General features: G+C 39.9%; 1 protein-coding gene across 7 annotated transcripts in view; it reads right to left on the reverse strand.

Moving 5' to 3' along the window:
- ptprub (protein tyrosine phosphatase receptor type Ub) overlaps positions 1-24032 on the reverse strand; it is a 163458-nt gene that overhangs the window by 100256 nt on the left and 39170 nt on the right. For 4 of the 7 annotated variants that reach the window (XM_032518299.1, XM_032518298.1, XM_032518296.1 and 1 more), the window contains exon 2: positions 12734-12865. In XM_032518299.1, the coding sequence (XP_032374190.1) occupies positions 12734-12865 (132 nt within the window). The remainder of the gene's footprint in view (positions 1-12733; positions 12866-24032) is intronic. The other 3 variants (XM_032518295.1, XM_032518300.1, XM_032518297.1) reach the window with 1 other exon arrangement.

A 24032-nucleotide genomic window follows, 5' to 3' on the forward strand; every position in this document is an offset into this window, starting at 1 on the left:
AAGACCAAAAAAATAACACAATCACAAGGACAAAATATATAACAAAATATTAAACCATAACATTTACAGCTGCACCCTGCCACTGTAATCAACGACCATAGACCATGTGTCCATCCACATATATACATTATAATGTCAACTGTAGACTATTATTCTAACACACATAGTTTATAAACATACTTACACACATGCACTCAAAAACACAGGCTACAGACACAGTAATTATACTGTACCCAACAAACAGGCTTATATGTAGGAGCTGATTTAAGCCTTTTCTCGTCTTTGAAGTGCTCTTCTGCTCCTCTTGGTAGTGTAAAGAGGTTCAACCCGCCAAAGCCCGTGGAAACAGGATTAGTCTAGTGCCGCTTCCTAATTAATTGCCGGGGTGTTTGGCTAATAAATCTTGGTTATCTGGTCCTCTAATCGTAGGAGGATATAGCACAACTCTGACCCAGCCGCTGGAATTTTTAACAGTCAGTGCTTTCTGTAATCAAGCTCAGAGAAATACGAAGGGAATATCTGCTTTATTTTGCTCCTATCCTAATTCAATTAAAAAAGATAGGCCAGTGCATTGCGGAAATTGTTGTGCATCGTTAGATTAGTCTCTAATTGGCTGGCTGTGTTGGGAAAGCAATAGCAGTAGCTGGTGCTCATTTGCTCCTGCCCTGCCACAGACAGCTTGCCATTCTAGAGAATCACAGCAGAGATATTAGTCTGGCAATCAAGGTCTGTTGCAACATGTCTGTGTTCAATTCATAATGCACCAACCAGATCTTAGCAACAGAACTGCCATGTCATCTCATTTTCAATATCATGCTACAGCTGGGTGTAAAATAAAACTCAAAAGAGTAAGGCAGACATTAAATATTTTGAAGAAAAAGAAAATGGAAGGGAGCAAATGAGTGAAAGACAAGCTGTGGAAAAGCAGAGATACAACTGGAAATGTGCAGTTTGAGGACAGCCTGAAACAGACCCGATGAAATGGAAAGTGTGTGTGTGTGTGTGTGTGTGTGTGTGTGTGTGTGTGTGTGTGTGTAAAACTGGGTGCATGTGATCCAACTCCTCTGCTCCCAAAGAGACCTCAAATAAATTAGGTTAAGCGATGTGCAAATCCCGCAGCTGTTTGTGGGAGCGTTTTCTAAAGCCGTGTAAGGGGCATCCAGCTGAGCATCCCAGGCTGTGCCTGCCACCCCAAAGAGAGCAGTGGCTTTGCATCCCTTCAGAAATAATGTTCATGAGAAAGACTTTGAAACGTTATGTTTCCCGCAAGTTGGATTCTTAAAATGTTCTGTTTTCTCTGCAATGAAAAACATTACAAACAAAGAATATAAAAGAATATGAGTTTCCACTGAAGTTATGATTATGGCTTTTTCTATTGCTCCCATTAGAGAGCAGGGCGCTTAGCAAGGTGACAAGGAAGCAGCCCACATAGCAGTGGGAGCTGGAACTTCATAATTGTACTGTCACAATAAACTGATGCATTACTTCCAGATTTCACTTTATGGCATTGCCTCAAAACTCACATAAACTGGCACAGAGGCAAAGCAGCTGATTCTCCAAGCATGGCCGCCTCCTGTTTTCTTACAATAATTAATAACTGTATATGCAAAACATACGTCAGCATACTGTATGAATGTGTAATAGTGTGCATCCGAGTGTCCATGCCAAGTTTGTTCACGCATGTGTTGCGTTTGTGTGGCACCAATTTACAGCACTTGCCATCTTCCTCGTTCCCATCGTCCGATATTAATATCTGAGCAAATGCTGTCAGACAGCTCCTCGTGGAGAACCCCCAGCAGTCATTAGCAGTAACAACCTGGGAGTGTTCCTCGGAGGGACATGCTCTTCACTGCGATTACAAACACAGAGAAAGCTGGGGCCATGATGCAACGATCAAGCCACCTCTCCAGCATCTCTGATGTTTTTTGTTATGTTTGAAATATTGAGAGGTTGGTTTTTTTTCCCAGAGCAATTTTTAGGTTTCAAGCTGTGGCTAGCACAGGCATCTGCAGCCACATTTTGATCATGATTGCAAAAGACAGTAGCTGTATTATGTCATTCTCACTGGATAATTGCAGTCAATATTTCTAAAGGTGGGAGGCACTGAACAGATTTGATGGAGGCAGTAAAAACATTAATGACTGAGCCTGAAAGGAATTAAATGTAGCAATCCTACAGATGCCATAAAAGCACACAAGGCACTCCTCAAAACGAATATCTCTCATTTCAGAGGCTGCTGAATGAGCCACTTATAGTAGGAGGATCATCATTCTTTAACTCAGCAATTCCCAAAGGAAAAATATAACTTTGCTTCATAAATTTACAATTAAAAAATTGAATAAATGTGCACAGAATGAACTTCAGCTCCTGCCAGTCAGCCTGTCTTTACGTAACAAACACATTAATTACGTATGCCTCTTAATTGAAATAGTTTACTTACGCAACTATGCACAACTGGCTGAAATCTGTAAATCGGGACAGTAAACTGATGGGTAAAGCGGTTGCCTGCCAATCGCAAGATTGGTGGTTCGATCCCTGGCCCCGCAGTCCCATGTCCCATGCACAGTGTGTGTGAGTGTGTATCTGATGAGCAGTACGGCAGCCTCGGCCACAGTGTATGAATGTGTGTGAATGGTGAATGGTTCCTGTACTATTTAAAAGCACTTTGAGTTGTCGTTGAGACCAGAAAAAGGCTATATAAGAACAGTCCATTTTCATTTACATCTAAAGTCATGAAAGAGGAGCGAGAAAGTGAGAGAGACTTAAAAAATGGAAAGATGCGTTTGGAGAAGAACATGAGCAGGAGACAGAGAAAGATGTGATGAGGGGGACCAAAAAGGAGAGCACAGGCCGATCCAGAATACATATACTCATCATCTGGCCAAGTACAAAAAAGAGGCAACGAGAGTGGGTATCAGACTGAAAGAAAACAAAGGACATATGACATATGACTTGGACCGGCGATGCAGATTGCCCAAAGCCACGGTGCGTGGTGTGCAGTGAGGTTCTGGCTAACAGCTGTATGATGCCCTCTTATCTACATTGTCACCTGAACACAAAGCAAGCCAATGTAAGTCAAAAGCCCCTTACTTTACATTGGACATAAAAAGAAAAGATTGGGGGTGCATCAACCAGGTCAGGATATAGAATGTGGTGCATTGCCTAAAAAGTTTGGAAACTGCTGACTGCTAACTTGTTTAAGACTGATAATGTTTTGAACTAAAATATGTATTAAAATGTTTAAACAGTCAATGACTTCACTTCAGCAAATTCATATTTGTTTCAGTCTACTGTGGTGTCACTTCTTCACCCAAGCCCTTTGTATAGTAATAACACATTTCATTTGTATAAATAGAGACTAATAAAGTTTGGTGAAGCTTGAGAAGCTAATTGTCTGGTTAAAAGTAAAGAGATGGACAGCACACTAAACACATTGGCACAGAACAGACTTACACTTAGGTTATTTTCAGATACCTATGTTCAAATATTTCCTAAAAGATCATGTCTCATTTAGTTTTACTTCTACCATTTATTTCCACATATTTCTAGCTCCCTCCTCATCAGACATTACGAAAAGTGAGGGGGATGAGGATGTTAGGAAGATAACGAAGGAGATGCCAAATGCGATACAGAATATTTATATCCAGGCAGCCGAGCAGATCCCAGTGAAAGACAGGCAACAAATGCAGACGGAGTCGTGGACCCCTGAGACCTGATATAATATATTACTTATTGTGTATAATTCAAATAGCCATCCATCTCCAGTTAGTCATTCTGCTTGCATCAGGCCTTTCACATTCATTATCATATCAGTTAACACGATTTAATGCAAATGGCTCCACCCAGAAGCAGTGCCTACATATCAATTACTAACAGAGTGTTGTGCACAACAAGACTTATTATGGTAACACTGCTGAATTAAATTGCAACTGAGAGGAAGTATGTGACTGAGAATGGCAGGAATGGATGAGAGATTAAGGGGGAACATGAGGAAGGGGAATCAAATATTTTGTCCCCCCACCCCGTTATTCCCTAAATAACCAATAATAAGTGCCTTTGGCACTTCATGAGTCTCCAACCCAGATGCCAACTCAAGAGGATCCTACGTCTCAAATCAATGTTATTCCAACAAATGGAGATGAAATGACCTTTATTCAGAACCCCTCCTGGCAACTGGATTGCCACTCACTGCGCCTGCATAGGAATATAAACTGAAATCATTAAGTCTCACAGCGGTGGATCAATGACTGCATACAAATTCCGCTCATGTGATTTGCAGGGATGTGCCATAATGTAAAACTTTTCCCTACAATTATGGTGGATCCTTAAAGCATATGCTGAAGTTTTAGTCCTTCAGTTACTTAGCCACAGTGTGGAATAGAATAAAAAAATATGGAATAGATAGTTAATTGTTAGATGATTTGATGATATGGGTTTTAAAACAACGGTTATTAATATGTTTTATGAGTCAGACAGAATTGTTATAAAAATGCTTTGTGGTTGTGAAGTTTAAAGTGTGATGGTGCATGCAGATGCTTTGTAAGAGCTGTTGCCCAGCTGAAGCCACTTAGTTCCCAAAAGGACACAGGACACTGCATTTATAAGCAGGCGGTGGGGACACAACATTTTATTTCCCCTTAGAAAAGCAGTCAAGCTAACAATGAACATAATGCAAAGTGCTGAGAATATTACCATTCAAATAGCAAGTCAGCAAGTTGGCAATAAATGAGTGCCATGTTCTGATCCCAAATCAAAATGAGCTGTCTAGAATTTTAATAAACTGGGATGACTCAAGTTTTGGACATTTTTCATTAAAGATCTACCACACTTTGACATAAATGGCATTAACAGGAGGCCCACTGTATCTGTATCTGCTGATAAAGCTTCTACATACAGTACAGTAAGTAGCCCCTACCATTCTTGCCGCTGTTCTGCTCTGCCTTATGTGTCCTTACAAGCCGTTTTCTTTCTACACCATTTCTATTTCCATGTCAGCAAAAGTCGGGTATGTGCAATAAACCAGTCCCTGACATTAGAATGGAACATATTACATGCCCAGCTTGAGCATGTTAGCATGCTGATGTTAGCATTTAGCTCAAAGAACCGCTGAGCTATACAGCCTTACAAAGACAACTGCATGGCTGTGGACACTTGTTAGATTTTGTCCAAATGGTGTTACAAAGATTGAATAATCTTGGGTTTTCCAAATCACCAGACCAAAATGTAATTGTTACAATTAAAACAAAATCACTTAAATCAGAGTTGGAAACCGTCAGAAAATATGAGAAAGCTACACTACTCACATGCAAATGTTATAACCTTCCAGTTCCATTTGTTTTACTGTTAATTCCTCTACAAACTGTGATGTAAAGAGCAAGATAAACAATAAATATCTTTCTATTCCATTCAGTCAAACAGGGACAATTATTTGCGTGCAAAATCTAAAATTCCCAATTCATACAGCAAAGAAGCTCCAACGTAATTACAGTTGTCAACCACATGGCCTTTCATGAGTTGAACCATTATGCTTCAAGTGACCGGCCACTTCATCTCATCTGAGTTAAGGTAATTCACCTAGAAAGTCTATTTGGCTACGATCCTGAGTGTGCTTCCCGAGGCTCAATTATGTTGTTAAACCCGCAACCTTAAACATAAAAGCTCTTTAGCTGTCGCTCTAAAGCGGCACTAATTAGACGGGAACTACAGCCAAAAGGTGGCTTCATTACCATACCTACCTATAACATGGGTGTCTGTGTGTGGGTGAGCAAAACAAAGAGAACTAAAAAGTATACACCAGTTAGACTTCAGGCTTTAGTGGCTGGCACAATGTATGATCCAAATGTGTCTCTATCATTCACATTAATGATTCCTCTCTACCTTGTAGAGGAGGCATAAAGGGAGCTGGCACTCGCTTCCCTGAATAACAATTTAATTAATTTGTTAAATTATAAAGGCTCCTGTGTAGTGACGGGCATTTCTCAGGTGGACTGAGCTTTTAGACGTTTATAGAATACATCAGTGATCAATAAAAATAATCTTCTTTGCCTCAAGGTAATGAGTCATAAGCAATTATCCCTGTCTGCCACGGGCGTCCGGTCCTAAGCCACGGAAAACTCTGCAGGTTTTCAACTACAGCTACCTACTGCACTAATTAGTTCCTCCCTCTCTGACCGAAGGTGTGTTAATGAGTGAAATCAGCTGGAGCTGAAGGATTGGCTGGAACAAAACCCTGCGGACTCTTTAACAGCACATAACCGGAACACAACTCTCTCTGTAAGGGAGCAATTGCCCTCTGTAAACCAAGTTAAATGATAAATCTAACTTATCATTTCACTTGGTTAAATAATAATCAAGTTAAATGCTAACACACTGCTTCCATTCACACACTGTACTATCCCTAAGAGTACACAACAGACCACTTTGTCTCATCTCTAATTTCATTCATCATTGCACAGGTTTAGCCTTGAAGCCCAATTTTTTCCATAAAGCTGATACTTGCAATTGCAATTTGCTGTTCAAATACACTTAACTTTGATAACTATAACTTGACACATAATTAACAATGTCTTAAAAAGCAGTCGCAAGTGGCAGTTGATCTCCCTGGTTACAGCGACTACTCTTATGCAGTAAATTTACTCAGCTGTAGCTAATTAAAGGTGCTCTAAGCAATGTCACACGTATTTTAGGCTACAACAAGTTTTGTCACATACAGCAAACATCTTCTCACTATCCGCTAGCCGCCTGGCCCCCGAACACTGTAAATAAAACACAGCCTCTGTAGACTGCCCAGGCTCCACAAATGGCACCAAAACCAAACTGGGCCAAGCTGCACCACCAAACATAACAGTCTTCCAGCGTTCCAGCCAATAACCGACAAGACGGATTTGGGGGTGGGGGTGGGGGGGGCTTAGTGCGCAGAAGCACAGAAGGGAGGGAGAGGGGACGGGATGAAGAGGAGGGAGGGGCGAGCTAGCCTTGTTTTGTTTGAAAATACTTTGAACTTCAACAAGAAATGCCATCACCCAACATCACTTAGAGCTCCTTTAACTGTATTGCTGTGAGTCTTTGCCAGGTTTATATGTTTCTTGATTAAATGCAGTCTTTAGATATTGGTAAAAGATTGTTTTGTGGAAGAAGAAACACTTTGTATCATTTGGGTGAGTTGGATTTTACATAAGTGATTTCGGTAAACGCTTCACGTCTTAGCTAGCAGCTAGCAGCTAGCAGCTAGCTCAGCAGTTGTTGAGGGCAGATGACCGACAGCTGGTGTCAGTTGTTGTCGAAATCTGTCAGTTAAACTTTTAAACAAATCAGTTTAAGCGTGTATATTATGAATGTTAACACCTTAGAAGCTCTGAAATGAGACCTGCACAATTCAGTGTAAAGCTTGTACGTCAACACTCACACGTTCCGTTACCGTTTACATTAGCTTGAGCAGCTACAGGGTGATTTATTTACTTTCCAGCAGTTTGTCATTGTTACCAAGTGGCCAACTATGTATAACTCATGGTTATACTTGAATATTATTGTGGAAATATTAATGTCAAGTACAGTATATTTCTAAAGCTATCTTGATAATATGTCAATAATTTGTTCTAGAGAAAACTTGGCAAGTTTGTTTAGAGGTACACATAAATAAATGAATATATTCAGATAAATTTATGTAGACAAGTTCAATCTCTGACTGCGCTTGGTACAATCACATCCAGTTTCATTCAAAAGGAATCACAAATACAGGCCTGTAGTTTCATTTATAGAAAGTTAATACAATCTAAATCATAATTGCAATATGAGTCAGATAAAATGGCAATTAGATATGTCTCTCACATCATTTACTGAGGACACAACTATAAAAATCTGACGTAGGCTTCATAGACAAACAGGTATCTATAATACATTGTACATTAATTATCTTAGCAATTAAATGCATTTATGTCACTTAACAGAATACATATACAAGACATATAGACTGTATTCAATATTACTTGCCTTCTCTTCAAATAAAATAAAAGTATGTACAGGATATCTATAGCAACCATTTATCCCACAAGCCAAGCCACAAATCTACCAGCTATAAAGTATAGTATCTGTCTAAATAATGTACAGAGTTATAAGAGCAAAACTAACTGAATTTGGAGTTTACAATAAATAAAGACCTTTTAAATGCAATGATATACTGCATATAAATACAAAATGCAGTCTGCCAGAGGTGAAATAAGGCAGTGTAATAGAGTATTAAACCAGTGAGGATGGCTGGTCAGCTCTGATTACAACGCCTCTCCTACAGCAGATGTATCTCTCTCCTCGCTCTGCCTCATCCTTTCACAGACGCAGATGAATCTCAGGACTCTGTCAATGACACACACGCACCCGTGTTCAGCAGGTCTGCGGTGTGCGCCCGTGGCCAGGCAGGGGTGGGAGGTGACAGATAGTAAAGGCCAGGAGATATGACATTGCCCTCCATAGCCGACTGGTAGAGGATGCCAGATATACAGATGGAGGTCTGTGTTTTACTGTATGATTCAGCTCTGCTAAGGTCATTACATTGAGCCTGCTGCTAAAGTACAGGCCGGTTGACAAGGTCTGACCCCAGGACAATGCTAAAAGCCATGCTTCATTTAAGTCTTAACCTTCCTTAGATCTGAGGTCCCATCCAACATTAAAATCCATTAAGAATGTCTGTGGGTATTTATATAAGGATTTATTGAGCGAGTAGCTAATAAAAAACACCAATCAATTGACTCTGTGGCTTGTCGCAATGTGATGTACTGAATAAACACAGAGATGGAGCTGGATCCAAGCAAGCAGAGACACCCATTTTTAAAAGTTACCTTCCCTGTATGTCTGAAGCTGGACAGCACAGGAGACATTTACACAAAAAAGAAAAAAGTCTTTTTTTGCAAAAAAAATTGCAAAATTAGCATGCATGGCCAGATTAATGAAAATCACATTTCAACAAGTTATTTCAGTACTGTCGGAGAATTCCTGTATCACATCCAGGAGACACTGTCTGTATCACTGCGGAGGTGGACTGAGTGATTGTTTGTGTGCTCAGTGGCACTTCAACAAGAACAAACACTTTGGACAGAAGGTTTAACAAGGAGCCTTTCAGTAGCTCTCACATACATTTAACTCCACAGATTTTACGTATCAAAGTCTGTTTACAGGTCTTGAGGAGCACTGTATTTGTGAGAGAAAAAATATGAAACTGTTTGTAGTTCCAAAGGGAGCTGTGTGAAATGAAATTAACTACTTCAAGTGACGCCACTCGTGTCAGTGTCAGATGGGAATGAAAACTCTGAGTTGAAAATAAAAAAATCTGTTGATGTGGAGTTAAAAAGAAGTGAGCTTACCAGACCTCTGTAGCCCGCTCCTCATTTCTGCTTAAGGCGAGCGACTCAATGCTACATTAGCCAGGACTAACATACCACACCCAAATCTCCATCCAAACTGTAAGCAGTCAAGTTGCATTGTGGGGAAGGCAGGCACTGGGATTTAAAAAGGTTAGAAGAATCATGGAATAAATTAGACACTATCTCTGGTTCTGTGGCAAAATCTTAGTCTTTTAAAGGAAATATCCAGCCATAGCTTATTAGATTGTCATACAGTATTAATAAATTTGTCATGGTTGTGGTTTTGGTTGCAGTTTTTCCTGTTTTATTTTGTAGTCACTCTGTTCTCCCATGTCATGTCTTGTTTTACTTCCTGCCTTGTGTTTTCCCGTCTTTCTGATTGTCTGCCCTGATGTGTTCAACCTGTTCTTCAGCCCTCATGTCACCTATCCCTCGTTTTCCCCTCGTTACCTTGTGTATTTGTCTCTTGTCGGTACATTGTCTTCCCTCCCTGTCATCCCCTGCGTCATTTGTTCCTGGTAGTTTTTTCTCCTTCGTGTCTTTTGGGTTTTTCTAGTGTTTTTTGTTTTTTTGATTATCTTTGATTGTGCTTGCCTGCCTGCCTGTATTCCTCAGGACACATGAGGAAGTCTTTTGTTTAATAAAATCCCTCTATTCTGCATTTTTGGGTCCTAGCCTCGCATTTCTGACAGATTTACTTTTTTCACACGGTTATAGCCAGTACCTCAGCAGATTGTCACTAGTGTAGACAGGCGCTTTGGAGTTTTTAGTCTCCTTTCCCACATCTGAATGACTCTTTGGATCCATAAAATAAAACATAAATATAAAACATAAAATTCAAGACATAAAATTCAAAACTGGGAAATGCTGTTAGTCTGTCCTGTGGTTAAAGTTACAGTAATAATAATATTGAAGATAGTTTTGCAAACTATCAGCAACAGATTCCTGATCATGCAAGCTGCACTGTCAAAGCTGCTGTCTCTTCTTTAATGCATTTCTCAATGCTAAATGTTAAGGCTTTATAGATGCCTGTTGTATTAGCTTCTGGTGGGCTGACAAGAACCTGATGTTTACAGGTGATGTAGTATCAGACCTGAAAACCTTTAAAACTGGAAATATCTGGACATCATGTTCCACATGTTTGAAATGTTGACATGTTAAGAGGAGAAAACTACAGCATCTAATAAGGCAAACAAAGAAAGCAAAATACATTTGTCATGAGCTGTTTTTTAAGCTTGTTCAAGTATTTAAATGATGTTTCCCTTAAGGCCATGCTGCAGCAATATAATGGATATTGCAGTAGACCCATAACTTTCCAAGCTAATGAATCTGCCTTTTAAAAATAACAGATAATACACTTGACATGCAGACACAATCTCCTTTACAAGGTCATCATCCTGCAAGCCTAACTTGTTCATTAAAACAGCGAGGGAACTTCAGATTATCAATAGCAACCAGACATCTCCGATCTAATTCAAAATAAAGGAAAATGTGATAAAAAAAAAAGGCCATTCCTATTAAGACCTCACCGCATTCTATCTTCTTTTTTCCAAGACTATTTTCTCTTTCAAGGGAACGGTAGTCTCTAATTTCTCCTGGGAGCCACAAGCTGCAGCTATCTCAGCTATGTTTACTAATCTTCCCTCGACACCAGTTTCTCAGCCCCACAAAGTTAATACTGGTCTAATGTAAATAGCCTTATCTCATAAACTCTTGTTATCCCCCCCACCTTGGCTGCCCAATGTGATACATGGTTAGAAGTCAACACAGGGGGATTGAGTCAGAGAAAGAAAATAAAGATGGGGAAACATTTCCTATGTCAGCATCTGCAGAAAGGTTATTATCTAAAATAAGTAACAGGTAAAATGTCAAGGTGTACCTAATGAAGGAACACCACTGTCAATATACAATGACACCAATCACATGAAGAACATGAGTAATACACTGCTTCTGGTGCGGGCCTGAAGGCTGAGCAGATAACAAATTACAATGAATTTGTCTTCTGGTTCTCAGAACTGATCGATTGAGAGTTGCTGCTCGGAGCCTCTTTTGCCGTCTCGCTGTGTGTGGATTACAGTACCTGTCTCATTTCACCTGCGCTGGTCTGTTCCACTGAAGGCCCCAGCATCACAGTAAATGCCATGGCAGTAAAGTTTTAATTAAACCCAAAGGGAAAAGTATTAATTATCCCATCGCCTGCTGTGAATCGGCTGGCGGCTGCAGGCAGATTCTCGCTTGAATGCTGATGTGTAAGTGAATAAGGTGCAGTTTAGGAGTTTAGGATTAAATGTGGAAATTATCATGTTCAGAATTCTGTTTTGATAGACGCCTGCGGACATGAGGAAAGGTTCTCCAATAAACTATAATCACTACTACACAGCTCTTAAAAATAACCATGTATCCCTGTGGGAAGTTTTTAACCGTTTTCAAAGGCTACTTAAGTAGATATTTTCCAAAAGGATGAGTATTCCCCGAGGCCTACAATTATTTATTCTGTCTAAATGATCTACAGTATCTAATTGTATCCTATATTGTCATCTGTACATGTCTTAGCTCATCTATCTTTGTATCTGCCACATTAATGATCAGTCCTTTCTTCCAAGCTTAATGAATTGATGCCACCACTAAACTGTTCTTTCTCCCTCTCATGTACAGTGAACTATTAGATGCATGTTTTGTCAAGGATTGGTCAATTCTCATTACCATATCATAGATTGATTGACTAGTTATACCCGAGGGAGGCAGGTTCCTTAATCATATTGCAAGTTGCCACAGCAGAAGTGTTTTTAGCAGAGAGCCCACTGCGGCCACTGATATTTCTACTTAGAAGCTGAAACAGCACTCTTCTTTTTGTCAGATCCCTGTAGGTATTTGTTAATGCAGAGATGGAGGAGAGCCTTATAAACTATGCATGCCATCTCCCTCTGGCAACCACCAGCAAGAGCAAGATGGCAGGGAAATGCTGGTTTCCATTATTCCTGTGAGGCTGGTTAACATAAAATTATCCTTGGGGTTAGCGGGAAGCAGACAAAACTGGGGTGAGTGCTTCATTAAAGCTGGTGCATAATGGACCCTGGACATCTATAAAGGCTGATTTGCATACAGTCGTGCTTTTCTGATACGTCTGCCTCCCAAACAAAAGTCAATTTATTTCTCAGACCATTTAAAAAGAAAGCGAAGCACACACCAACTGCTGGCATGACTTAAGAAATAGCCTCTGGTCCTGTGCCCCATGAACTCTTACTTGCTGCGTTTGAGATTCATAGCAAGCCAAGCTCGTGGTCAGCTCTGTTTAATCTGCAGGCCGACAGATATCTAACTACACAAAATGGCTGCAGCCTGAAAAACAGTACAAAACTGTAGGAGAGAAGACCACTCACCTCGCAGAAGGTCAGAGCTGGCATAAGGTGAACTATACGTCCGAAACAGCAGCCAGTCAAAGTCATCCTCCTCCCCCTGGGTGAAGTCACACAGATTGGGGTCTGAATCTTCTTCGAATGTGCAGCCAGCTGCTGGCAAAAAAAGAGGAAAATTAAAATAATGTCCAACAATGAAAAAACAAATATGTATGGTTTTTCAGTTTTAAAGAGGTAGATTTACCTCACAGATGACGGAGACACATTTAAGAACACACGACTTCGGACTGCGACTAACTTTTCATTATTGATTAATCTGTCAATTATTTTTTTGTATTTTCATACAAAATGCTTGTTTCTTCTGACAATCAGTCCCAAACCCTAAGAAAAACAGCAGATACTCCTACTTGTGAAGCTAGAACCAGAGAATGTTGGAATTTAAAAATTTTAAAATGAAATTGATTTTCACAATTCCTTCCACAGCATTTCTTAAAAACAACAAAGCCTTGGTGCTTTATTTTCTAATTCCCCCTGAAACTCCTCTTATGGAAACTGGGAGAAATTCATAGAATTAAGATGTCTTCATTCTGCATTAAATGTACATGTGAGCCAATGACAATGAATTGTGCCCTAAAGCCACACTGACCAACTCTTTGCCCTTCCAAACCAAAGCAGTTGACAGTGTTTTTACACAGATTTGATGCTGCTCAGCTCTGGTCTGAAAGGCTGCACAAGGGTTATTATAATACGTATAGCGTTATAGATTAATATAGTACCCTGAGAGTAGTCACTGACAACAACTTGTGGCCCTCTCAGACAAATACTCAACTCTTTGCCGTTGTCAAGATGCTTTAACATAAATGTAATGCATGCGTACCAGCCTGAATGAGAGACCTCTATCCCGTGTCTTACACACAGGTCTGTGTGTCAAAATTGTATTAAATGACATGTGTTCACACATGCACAAATGCTCTCAGACCAACAACAAATCAAGCAATGAGCTATAATTACTTCAGACACGCACAACGGAACACAAACCCTGGCAAACGGAATTATTGCCCTTGCATCTGAGGAGAATTACCCCTCCCATAAAGCATCAACAAACAAGACGACATATCCCAAGGCCCCTTCACAAAGGTATACAAATAGTAATAACATTTGGGGAAAGCGGGCACCCTGGGGAATGTAGTGATTATCATAATACCTCACAACCTGTTATTCCATTCGCCAAAAAGCTAATTTTTTCAAATTATATTTAATAGCTATGGCTTTAATGGCCCTTGGGTCCTGAATAATGTGCTTCAGTTCCGCATCTGTTGCCATATTTCACATTAGTTCATTGGTGTGAGAATTACAGTCTAACAGTGGGCATCCCAGTCATAAGGCCAGTGCCTGTGTCAGTAAGAATTGGTGCAGGACAGCACGAGACATGACATGCTAATGATGGAAATAACCATGAGCAGCTCCTGAAGGTGACCCACAGCTTTATTGCTGCTCATTCTTTTCTCTAATCTGCCGTTAAACAAATGGTCTCAATATGACAAAAACGCCAGCCTCACTGTAGTGAGGAGTCATAATTCTCTTTTTTACTACTGATGTCTAAGATGGCCACAGCTTCCAGTCATTAACAGGTTATTGCGATTGTTGGGCTTGTTTGGTACAGTATGTCACAGGCCAAATAAAATGGAAGACACCAGAAAGACTGTGATAGCGTAATATCGATGAGCGCAATACATAAATTACAGATTTAAATTAGCCCAAGTTTCCCTGTTTTCAATTTAAAATAGAACATAATTTAAGAATTAGTAAAAGATCAAGCATTTGGTGCCAACTTTTGGTATCTGACAGTTCTTTGTACTCGATGCTACAAACAAACAAAAAAGTCAAAAAGCTTCAAGTTTAAAACCCAGTTCATCTTTTTTTGGGACGTTTTTCCTTAAGTTCCATATAGCTTGCTGTAAGTGCACTGTGCTGTGTCAAGCCATGAATACTTGCATTTTAACTGCAGGGGATAACTGCGCTGACCCGCACCGCTGTGCGCCTGCTTGGTCCCAGAGACCAAACAGTGATAGTTTCCTTCCCCAAACCAAGCTGCCTCCTGCACTAAACTTACTGGCTCAGTGTGGCTGTGATGAATAATGACTGCGGTTTGGAGTTTTCTCCACCATAGCTTGTTATACATTACTCCTGATGCAAGCTGAACATTTTACATATTAGTTTTCCACCACTAAGTCAGTTGGAAGCTTTTATTGTGTAAGGAGCTTTAGAAAATGCATTGTATTTTTTACTGAATTAACAGAACTTCATTAGTGGTGCTACTATTCAATAAAAATTGGTGCTTATGAACCTATATTTGTAACAGTAAAAAATCTCAGAAGAAGAAACCGTTACATCGAACTGGTTACATGTATAGCTGGAGACGATAGGCTCTTGCTGCATGCTCTTTCAGACAGCAGCAAACCTCCTAATAAGGTAAATAAAACCTTTAACCTTGACATGCCATCCTATAGAAAACCATTTGCACCTTGCCAGAATATACTAAATAGGTTGTTGCTGTTCGCTTTAAATGGTTACAGTTGATCCAATGTGTTGAACTTTCTCCAGATGATGTATTCACTGCGGCACAAACACACTCAGGGTGCCCTTGTCTACAAACGACCTTTTGCACATTCAATGATCGTGATACGATAACACCAGAGCATATCTACGATCATGTAAGCTCGGCCTATTGGGTTATACTAGCAGCCAACCAGCAGAGGAGGGAGTGTGGGTTTCTCTTCCTCTGCGTTTGATTTATTGCCCCGTACTGGGCTGTTACTGAACAGATCTGCTGCTGAGGCCAGGGGTTAATTGCCCCGCACTGGGGTCTATTTCTAATAGAACAGCCAGAGATATGGGACCTGACATATCCAAACGCTGGCACTATATTATTCCCCGCTGCTTCAGTAAATGAAGCCTGCAGACTCCTCCCTACAAGAGTCTCATCATCCAGAAGAAAGAAGCCCGGCCAGCACTGCCCGGGAATGTCATCTCCTCACAACACACCGGGAGGGATCCAGCTCATCTATCATGACAAAACACATTCCCTCCTCAGCTCTTTCTGGAGGACCGATGGGTGTGTGGGGTGTCAGTGGCCATTTTTTACCTGAATAATTACATCATAATTTAGTGCAATGACCAGTGCAAAGTCAGACACTGCCAAAATTTTATGGCTGAGGTTAAGACATGTTTCCCAGTTTGGTCAGTTCTTCATGCTTTTGTTAGCTGATATAAATCCTCCTTCAAATTAAAGGGGCGCTATGCAGTTTTGGCCATTTCTTTGCTATTTTCTCATAAGTTTCTCTGTAGAGCTCCCCCTACAGCTTCGAAATAGATATTTGGCAGCTCCTATGTTTACTTGTGTCTGTCGCCTCGCTCGGTCAATCCGCCGTTTCCTTTTTCTCCGTTCTTCCATCGATGCGTTTCTAGCATTCGCTTTCTTTTTCGCCAGCTCAAACATGACAATGGTGTGAAAAACTCCATCGCTACCTTGTAAGCTGGTTCCTGAATGGCCGTATGTGTGCAGTGCTGTGAAGCACTTCGTTACATTGCGAGACCTGATATCATGCAATAGTTTCTGACGCTGAGTCCGGCAACCAGCCGGCTGAAAGTTGCAAGGGTGGTTTTTCGGCTCACAGGCACCAGGGGGCGAGACGACTACCATTCAACTCGAAAAAAGTCATCTAACCATTCCAATGACTCCGAAGCTGTTCAATTAAGGTAAATTAAGCTAAAAATACAGCATAGTTCCCCTTTAAATACTAGTAAAAACTTACTTAGGTTGTCCTTGGAGAAACAAATTCTGGGGAACACATTAATGCATTTCATAGGGCCCGTGTCATTAAATTGTTTAAAAGACTGCTAATTGTTGTGTCTGATGTACTTGCCAGGCTCGCGAGCATTTTGCATGTATAAAGGTACTGTAGGCCTATGGAAAGAACATGCTGTATCTCTTCTTGGGAGCATAATGGAAGAATTAGATGAATAATTCAAGTCAGGAAGTTTAGTTTCAAGGATGCAATACCAGTAGAAAATATTGTTGAAACAGCTAAGACGTGTCAAACCAGCCTGCTGATTGTGCCCTGCACGATGTTGTACAGCCCTGCACAGTGAGGAGGAATACCTGAGTCAGATGAGGATTGTTTCACAGACTCTGATCAAATAAATAAATAAGTAAATCTGTTTTGGGTTGTGTCACTATGTTTAAACAATTATCTCAGTGTTTACTGTAAACCAACCACTGCATAAATACATTAATACACAACCTCTTTGACTTTATTGCAAACCAAAATTAACTTCAGGTTCAGACTGTGGAAGCAATGCGCCACACTGTTAGAGGATGGATGCAGTAGCTCCTCTTTTGATTTCATAAGGACTTAAAAGAAGGTGGCAACTTGTTTACCAGACACTCCAATTTGCCACCACATGCGTGGGGACACATAAAAATGTTCCTTAGTTTTATATGTGCAGTTCATCAAAGCTGTGAGTGTTTCTCAGTCTTTAGTGTCACATGTAGCCCTTCAAATTAGATTTGGTATCTCTCTCTGTGTTTAGTTGTATTATCCCTTGCCTTGCTCATTTGGGTGTCAGCTATGCACATTGAATATTGCATGTTTTAAGCCAAATGACGCTGGCCTAAGCTTATTTGAGGTGCTACCACTCCAACAACTTTCCACTTGAATAAATCAAACACAGCAGAATAGGGAGAGCATGAAAACAAAGAAGTGGCTGAGCCATACCCCATAGTATCAACAACAGTTGTGTATATTTTAAAACAGAGCCCCAGTCAAGACCACATAAATAAAGAGTAGACTGTGCGATCTCAAAATGTTCCTTTTTTCTCTTTTCTAATATTTCAAAGAAAAGGAATGATCTGTCATTAAATACAGAAACCAATCCTTTGATCTGAAACACTGCAGTTAATCTTTTCACTGGCTTCTAAAAGATTAGAACAGCAAGTGAGCAGAATAAAACAGCAGAGTCCAACACCATAGGGCAACACTTATCAGATTACAAATTAATAGTACCAAATTGTCATATGATCCACTCACAGACGTTGTAAAAAAGTGAGAATACTGCTGTAAATTAGCTCAGGTGATAAAATTAATTGTGAAATTTTGGGCCCCTGGACAACGGTTTATTGGGGGCATAAAACAATGTAATCCCTTAGAATGTTACGAGACTCGTCCAGGTCTGGAATAGGATTTGAAAATGCAAAAATATAAATTTAATGCAAGGTGGGGTGGGGTGGGCAACAGAAAACCCCTCAAATATCACAGAAAATAGAATTGTATAAAATGACAATGAACACAATGTCAATATATAATTTTCAGAAAAACTGTCAATTGTGAAAAATGTTTATGGATTACAAAAAATAGATGGGAATGTCTGTGTTTGGCTAATGCAGCAAGTTAAACACATGGCAACTACAGAAGTTTTTGTCATAATGCAAAAACTACAGTATATAAAAAACAATACTGCCATAAATCAGTCCTACTCATTAATTTGAAACACTGTTGTGGCCTAATACACCAGAGACATTACAGCAAGAATCCCATGGCAAAAATGTTACCGCAAAATCTGTGATGGTCTACATATTTTTCACAGTCTCGCACTGTATATCATCATATCACCCAACCCTCCATACACTATTAAACAAGTGAAAAAGAAAATGTAAAAGAATAAAAACAGAATGTGTCCTAATCTGTTCTGTGCAGACTAAGTCTACAAATGAATGATGACTGATGTTTCTGCACGTGAAGGTGTCATTTAAACTTTTTAAAGGACCATTCTGGCTGTTTTAAAAACAAAACCTTATTTACCTTGGCCACACTAGTTTTATATAATGTAGCTCTAAGTCACGACGTGCAATACACATGCTGAAAAAACACTTCCACAAATTCTACAAGTTACGGCGTGACATGACATAAAGGTTGCCCCAATTATGTTCTATAGGACACGATTGAATGGGTTCACAAGGCAATGTGGAATTCCAGGCGTTACAGGGAAAAAAAAAAAAGTGTATGCAAATGAGGGCAAAATTCACCTGCCAGCTACACAGTAGACCTATTGGTGGGTCAGGAAGATTGGTGTTTGCCTGCTGTGGAGACATTTCTGTGGCGCATTATAGTATTTTCTGGGATCCCTCTTTTCTACGTCCCTGGCCTCCAGTATTAAAGATAAAAATGAAAAGCTGCTTGGCTTCTTATCAAACTCTCTGCAAGAAAATAAATGTCTATTTCTGAAAATGTCAAAGAATTTCTTTTTTAAATAATACATTAAAAAAATTGGAAATTAGGGTCAAAGTTGGAAAATAACACGTAGCTGAGTAGTTCAGTGGAAAATTAAACATCAGACAAAGTAAGAGTGATGACGCACAGCTGTGTACTCATGTGGCCCTGGAAAAAAATATTAATTCAGTCCTTATTGTCGAAGAAGATTTCTGAAACACGGAAACCAACCACTCAACTTCGAGACACAGACCAAAACACTTAAAACCCAGTCTCTCATTTATAACAAAAACACTAAAAGTGGATGTGTGCGCTTCGAGAAACCATTCACAACCTTTGCTTTAATGTCAACTCCAGCCTCAGCCCTTAATCATCTGGCAGTCAGGATGGGTAATGAACACCAGGACCTGTAAAGTCACCTGAGACATGCAGCATGAGGACAAGACACGGATGCTTGCCGTATCATCGTCAACAAATGAGCACTAAACCATGCTGGGAAGACAGTCCATACCTGAGAGTTCTTCCACTCCAACACAGAAAGCCTCATCTGAGTCTCCTGTGACTGAGTGTCTGGCTGGTGAGGATCCAGCTGGGAACGGGTGAGTAATACTGGAGGCAGTTAGGGGGAGGAGAGTGGCTGATTTGCATTGGACTGAATGTGGCCTGATGCATCAGCTGGAGACAGGTATATTTATTCTCTACAGAGGCTCTCCTCCCCAGCACTTCCCTGGCTGCCTCTGAAAGCCATCCATCCCCACACCTGAATACGCAATGAAATCATCTCTCTGCCTCCGCGGGCATTAATAACCCAACCCAGGTGGCTGGATGGGCCCAGTCACACAGAGAGGGCCAGGGAACAGATTGAGAAGAAAAAGAGTTGGAGAAGGTGAACAGGTTAGTCGAGGTTTGAGCTTCAGGGTAGACTACAGTGAAATATGCTGTAAGAAAATAAGGGGCTGTATGAAAGTACTGAACCTTATTGTTCCATTTTTTTTCTTGAAGTGCCCATATTATGAAGAAATCATTTTTCTGGGGTTCGGGGTGTTATTTTGTGTATCTGATGCTTCCACATGCATACAAACTTGGGGAAAAGATTAAATCAGGTTTCTGAATGTCCTCTGCCTTCAGTCTCCGAGTGAGCTGTTCAAAATCTCCACGGCTTTCTACGTGACTAGTCGAGATGGCCGAGACGAGGTGGCTAACCGTAGCGCATGCTAGCTAGTTCTCAATAGCAAAACACTGCTACAACACACACTAGTTCACCATAATCTACAAAAGAACTACTTACATGTCCCTGTTCTGCAGGGATTCCACAAGTTTGCCCTCGTTTAGAAGAAGTCTCCCAGCTAATCCTGCCTTGTACTGACCAAAGTTGGAGAAAGTTATCTAGTTGATGTGATCTTAAATAGCTACTGCACAAGTGCAACTCCCAACAAAGTGGGTATAGAAGTGGGATGTCTCACTCTGTAGCTAAAACAGAGACCTAAAAACACAGGGTGAAAACAGGATCTGCAGCAATGTGCAGTAAAACAAAAGTATGGTGTTTTTTGAAAATGAAACCATTCTGGTACAACCTCAAAATACAACTATGAACCTGAAAATGAGCATAATATGGGCGCTTTAAAAAGGATGACCCTCCCAGCATAGCTTATATTTTCTTTGGACTCTCCCCTTTATTTAGACATAAATGCAACACTGTCCCCCCAATATCTTTAAAGAAAATTACAATATTGAATTGTTTAAACTCAATAACTAAAAGTGCACAAAGAATTTAAGATGGTGTGAGCGTAACATTGTCTACGAACAGTTACATTTAAAAAATTTAAAAAAAATTGAAATCCTTGCAGAAGAACCAGATATCTTTTTTATTCCACAGATTCTGATTCCTTGTCAAAACCTGGTGCCAGCATTACCCACAATACAACTCAACCTCCAACAGTTCGGTCAGAGATTTGTGTGTGACATACAAGTGGCGGCTAATATAGCTCAGATATAACTCAGCTCCCTGTAGAGACACTGCAAGGAAGTGGTTCCCAAACTTGTTTATATGCTATATGCTGCACTGGACCAAGCAATATTTGCAAGTTTGTGACAGGACTGGCATGTAAGCGTAAAGCAGACGATGAAGCTACAACAAACACCACAACAGTCAAAACAAATGCAAGAAAATGTGTAGCGGCGATTGCGATTCAATCTAAAGAGCCTGATTCAACTGCCAATCTCCCAGTCGAATTACACTATGTTAAGATCCTATCGCTGTCACTTTAAATGACAAAATAAACATATTTTAACACCTTTAAACTTTTAACTTTCAAAATAATTTAGCTCCTTAACTGAAGGAGCTACTGTAGGCTAGTGATAAATAACTGTGTGGAAATATAACATTCAATCACTCATAGTCTATATCCTTGGCGTTCCACTTCCGGGATTGAGAGGGTGCTGCAAAATATTCCGCCGGATGCATTTATTTTCCGTTTCCTTCCTCTCTCTTTGTTTTCTTTTAAATTCGGTGGATTCATGAGGACTATTGTTGACTGCTCCTCAGATCTCTGCATGTACAGTAATTAAAATGAAGGAAAGGCACACAGTTCGAGAACACTTCCCTTTTCATCTTTGAGGGTGAACAATGACACAAAGGCTTCCTACAGTATTCACACTGAATCCTAAGATACAAGTCGGCCGTGATTCGTCTTGAAATTAATTTTACCCTCACTTAAAGGACTGGTACAATATTTTATCTTCAATGGTGGGTTGATGATTAAAATATCAGTCATGTCAGTGGAATAAGAGTCAAAAGTGTTATTAAAGTATGTAATTCTTCCAATAGCAACCCTTTCTGTGCTATTCTGAGGGCAACACAAAGGGAAAACGAGGACGCTAAAACAAAGGCAATCTGAGCTTGTTGTCTCCGGTTCCTCGTACTTAGTGAAAAAAAGAAAACATCAATTATTCCACTTCCCAGTTCCTCTGGGTCTTCAGCCCCCTGCAGCAGGATAAATTTCAGTTCACATTGCTGATAAGGAGTTCATTATCATCCTTTTTAGTTCAAAATGGTGCTCTTTTTTTTAAATTGATGTCTTTTTCAGATAGGACTGGATTGCAGTGAATTCATCTCCACTTTGCATTGTTTTTCATCTCTTCGTGAATGTTTTTTTTTTTAGATTTAAGAGACATAAAAACTCATTTGCAACTGATACATATACAATATTGTGACGATGTAATAAGATTTGACATTTTGCATTTTGCACTTGTTGTTTTGATTCAGCAGTGTTTAAGTGTTTACGTAAATGCTTTTACTGGTTTGAGCCTTTCTTATATAACACACATTGAGTTCCTTCGGGTTTAAACTTGAGCTGAAGTCCATTTATTGATTAGTTAATCTACACAAAATTGTTCAGCAGTTGTTTTGATAATCGCGTAATTATGCCAAATATTCTCAAATGTGGGAATTTTCTGCTTGTCTTTGTCATATATCATAGTAAACTAAATATTTCAGGGTTTTGAACTGATGGTCAGAAAAAAATATGGACTTTCAAAAGACCAACTTGAGCTCTGGGATCTGATGGACATTAAAACTGTTTGTGTGTGAAGCATTAGATGTTGCCTGGGCTCTGGGAAATTGGGATGGCTGTTTTAAACCATTTTATGACATTTTATAAAATAAGGTTATATTGGTAATTTAAAGAAAAGATTGATACATTAATACGTTAGTTAGTAGCTGCCGTCCTATTAATCGTGGATGCATATGGTAAAGGAAATGCACAATAAGACAGACTGCACACCTGAACAGTAGTCAATATTTTCTAAAGCCTAAAATCCAAGGTTGATCAAAATCACTTTTACTTACAAAGCTATTGAATTACCCTTACCCTAAGAGCCTTTGCAAATAAAATGGATTTTTATGAAAGCACATGCCAACATTAATTTCCTGGCCTGTAGTAAAGCAGATATGTAGCATTATTTTTACCCGGATGTAGCAGTGACATATTTTAAAGTAGTATTTGAGTCCAGTAGTTTCATATACTGCATACGTTTTGTTGATGATGTAACCCAAAAAGGCTTAAACCTGATGAGTAATTCCTTGGATAAAAGAAATGATAACCTGATCCAAAATATGTCCCCTGAGAACAGTTTTAGTAGTCATTAAAAAGGAAATAAATATTACACTATATTACACACCTCGCTTAAGAAATAATGGATTTCTTTAATTTAGATACTAATATGTTATGACCTAATCATAATGATTCATAATCCATCCTAGCGTTATGAATCATATTATTATTACATTCTCTACACTATGATGTAATCCAAATGTGCTTTCTGTGATTATGATGTGTCAAAAACAAAACGCATATTTAATCGTGAATGTACTACTCACTAGCGAGCTAGCCCCTCCAGGTCCTCGGTTTAAGAGCTGCAGTGGAAAATATGCATTAGTGCAGAGAGTGTTGACTTGACAATTTCCACCTGTTGACATTTCCTGTGTGTTGTTGTAACAACCGAACAGCTAGAGTAAATATTGATTCATTCACTGGCTAGCAGCCCCAGTTAGAAAGCCACTTCCCGGTTCAGAGATTGGTCATTCTTATGTGATTTCTATCAAACCGACTGCAGTGTGATCAAGCTCAGTGATTGGTCTCTGGATTCGTTTAAAGACCATGAGTACAGTGTCTGGATCTAACGTCCACAATTATTTCAGGTAAACAACCAATCTCCCACACAAACATAAACTCTTATTTCCCATCCTGACTGACCTTAGCCAATTCCGTGCAACTCCTGACCAGCTGAGCCAACTCCATTTGACTGTGCATCCTAATCAAACTGCCTGTAGCGCTCCGACTCACAAGGGGAAAAAAACAAACTGGTGTCTATCAAGTCTGCTAAACCACATACCCCGTAGCAGCTTCACCGCTCTGCTGCCTGTCAATTCCACTAACACAAAGGCAGCCAATTGCTGTCTTCGCAACCTGCAGCCTTTCAATTCCACTAACCCACATATAGGATCACATGAAGGGAGAGGAGTGGAGGGGAACATTTCAGTTCTTTCTTTCTCC

This window comes from Etheostoma spectabile, chromosome 6 (assembly GCF_008692095.1).
Source record: "Etheostoma spectabile isolate EspeVRDwgs_2016 chromosome 6, UIUC_Espe_1.0, whole genome shotgun sequence".
Classification (NCBI taxonomy): Eukaryota; Metazoa; Chordata; class Actinopteri; order Perciformes; family Percidae; genus Etheostoma; species Etheostoma spectabile.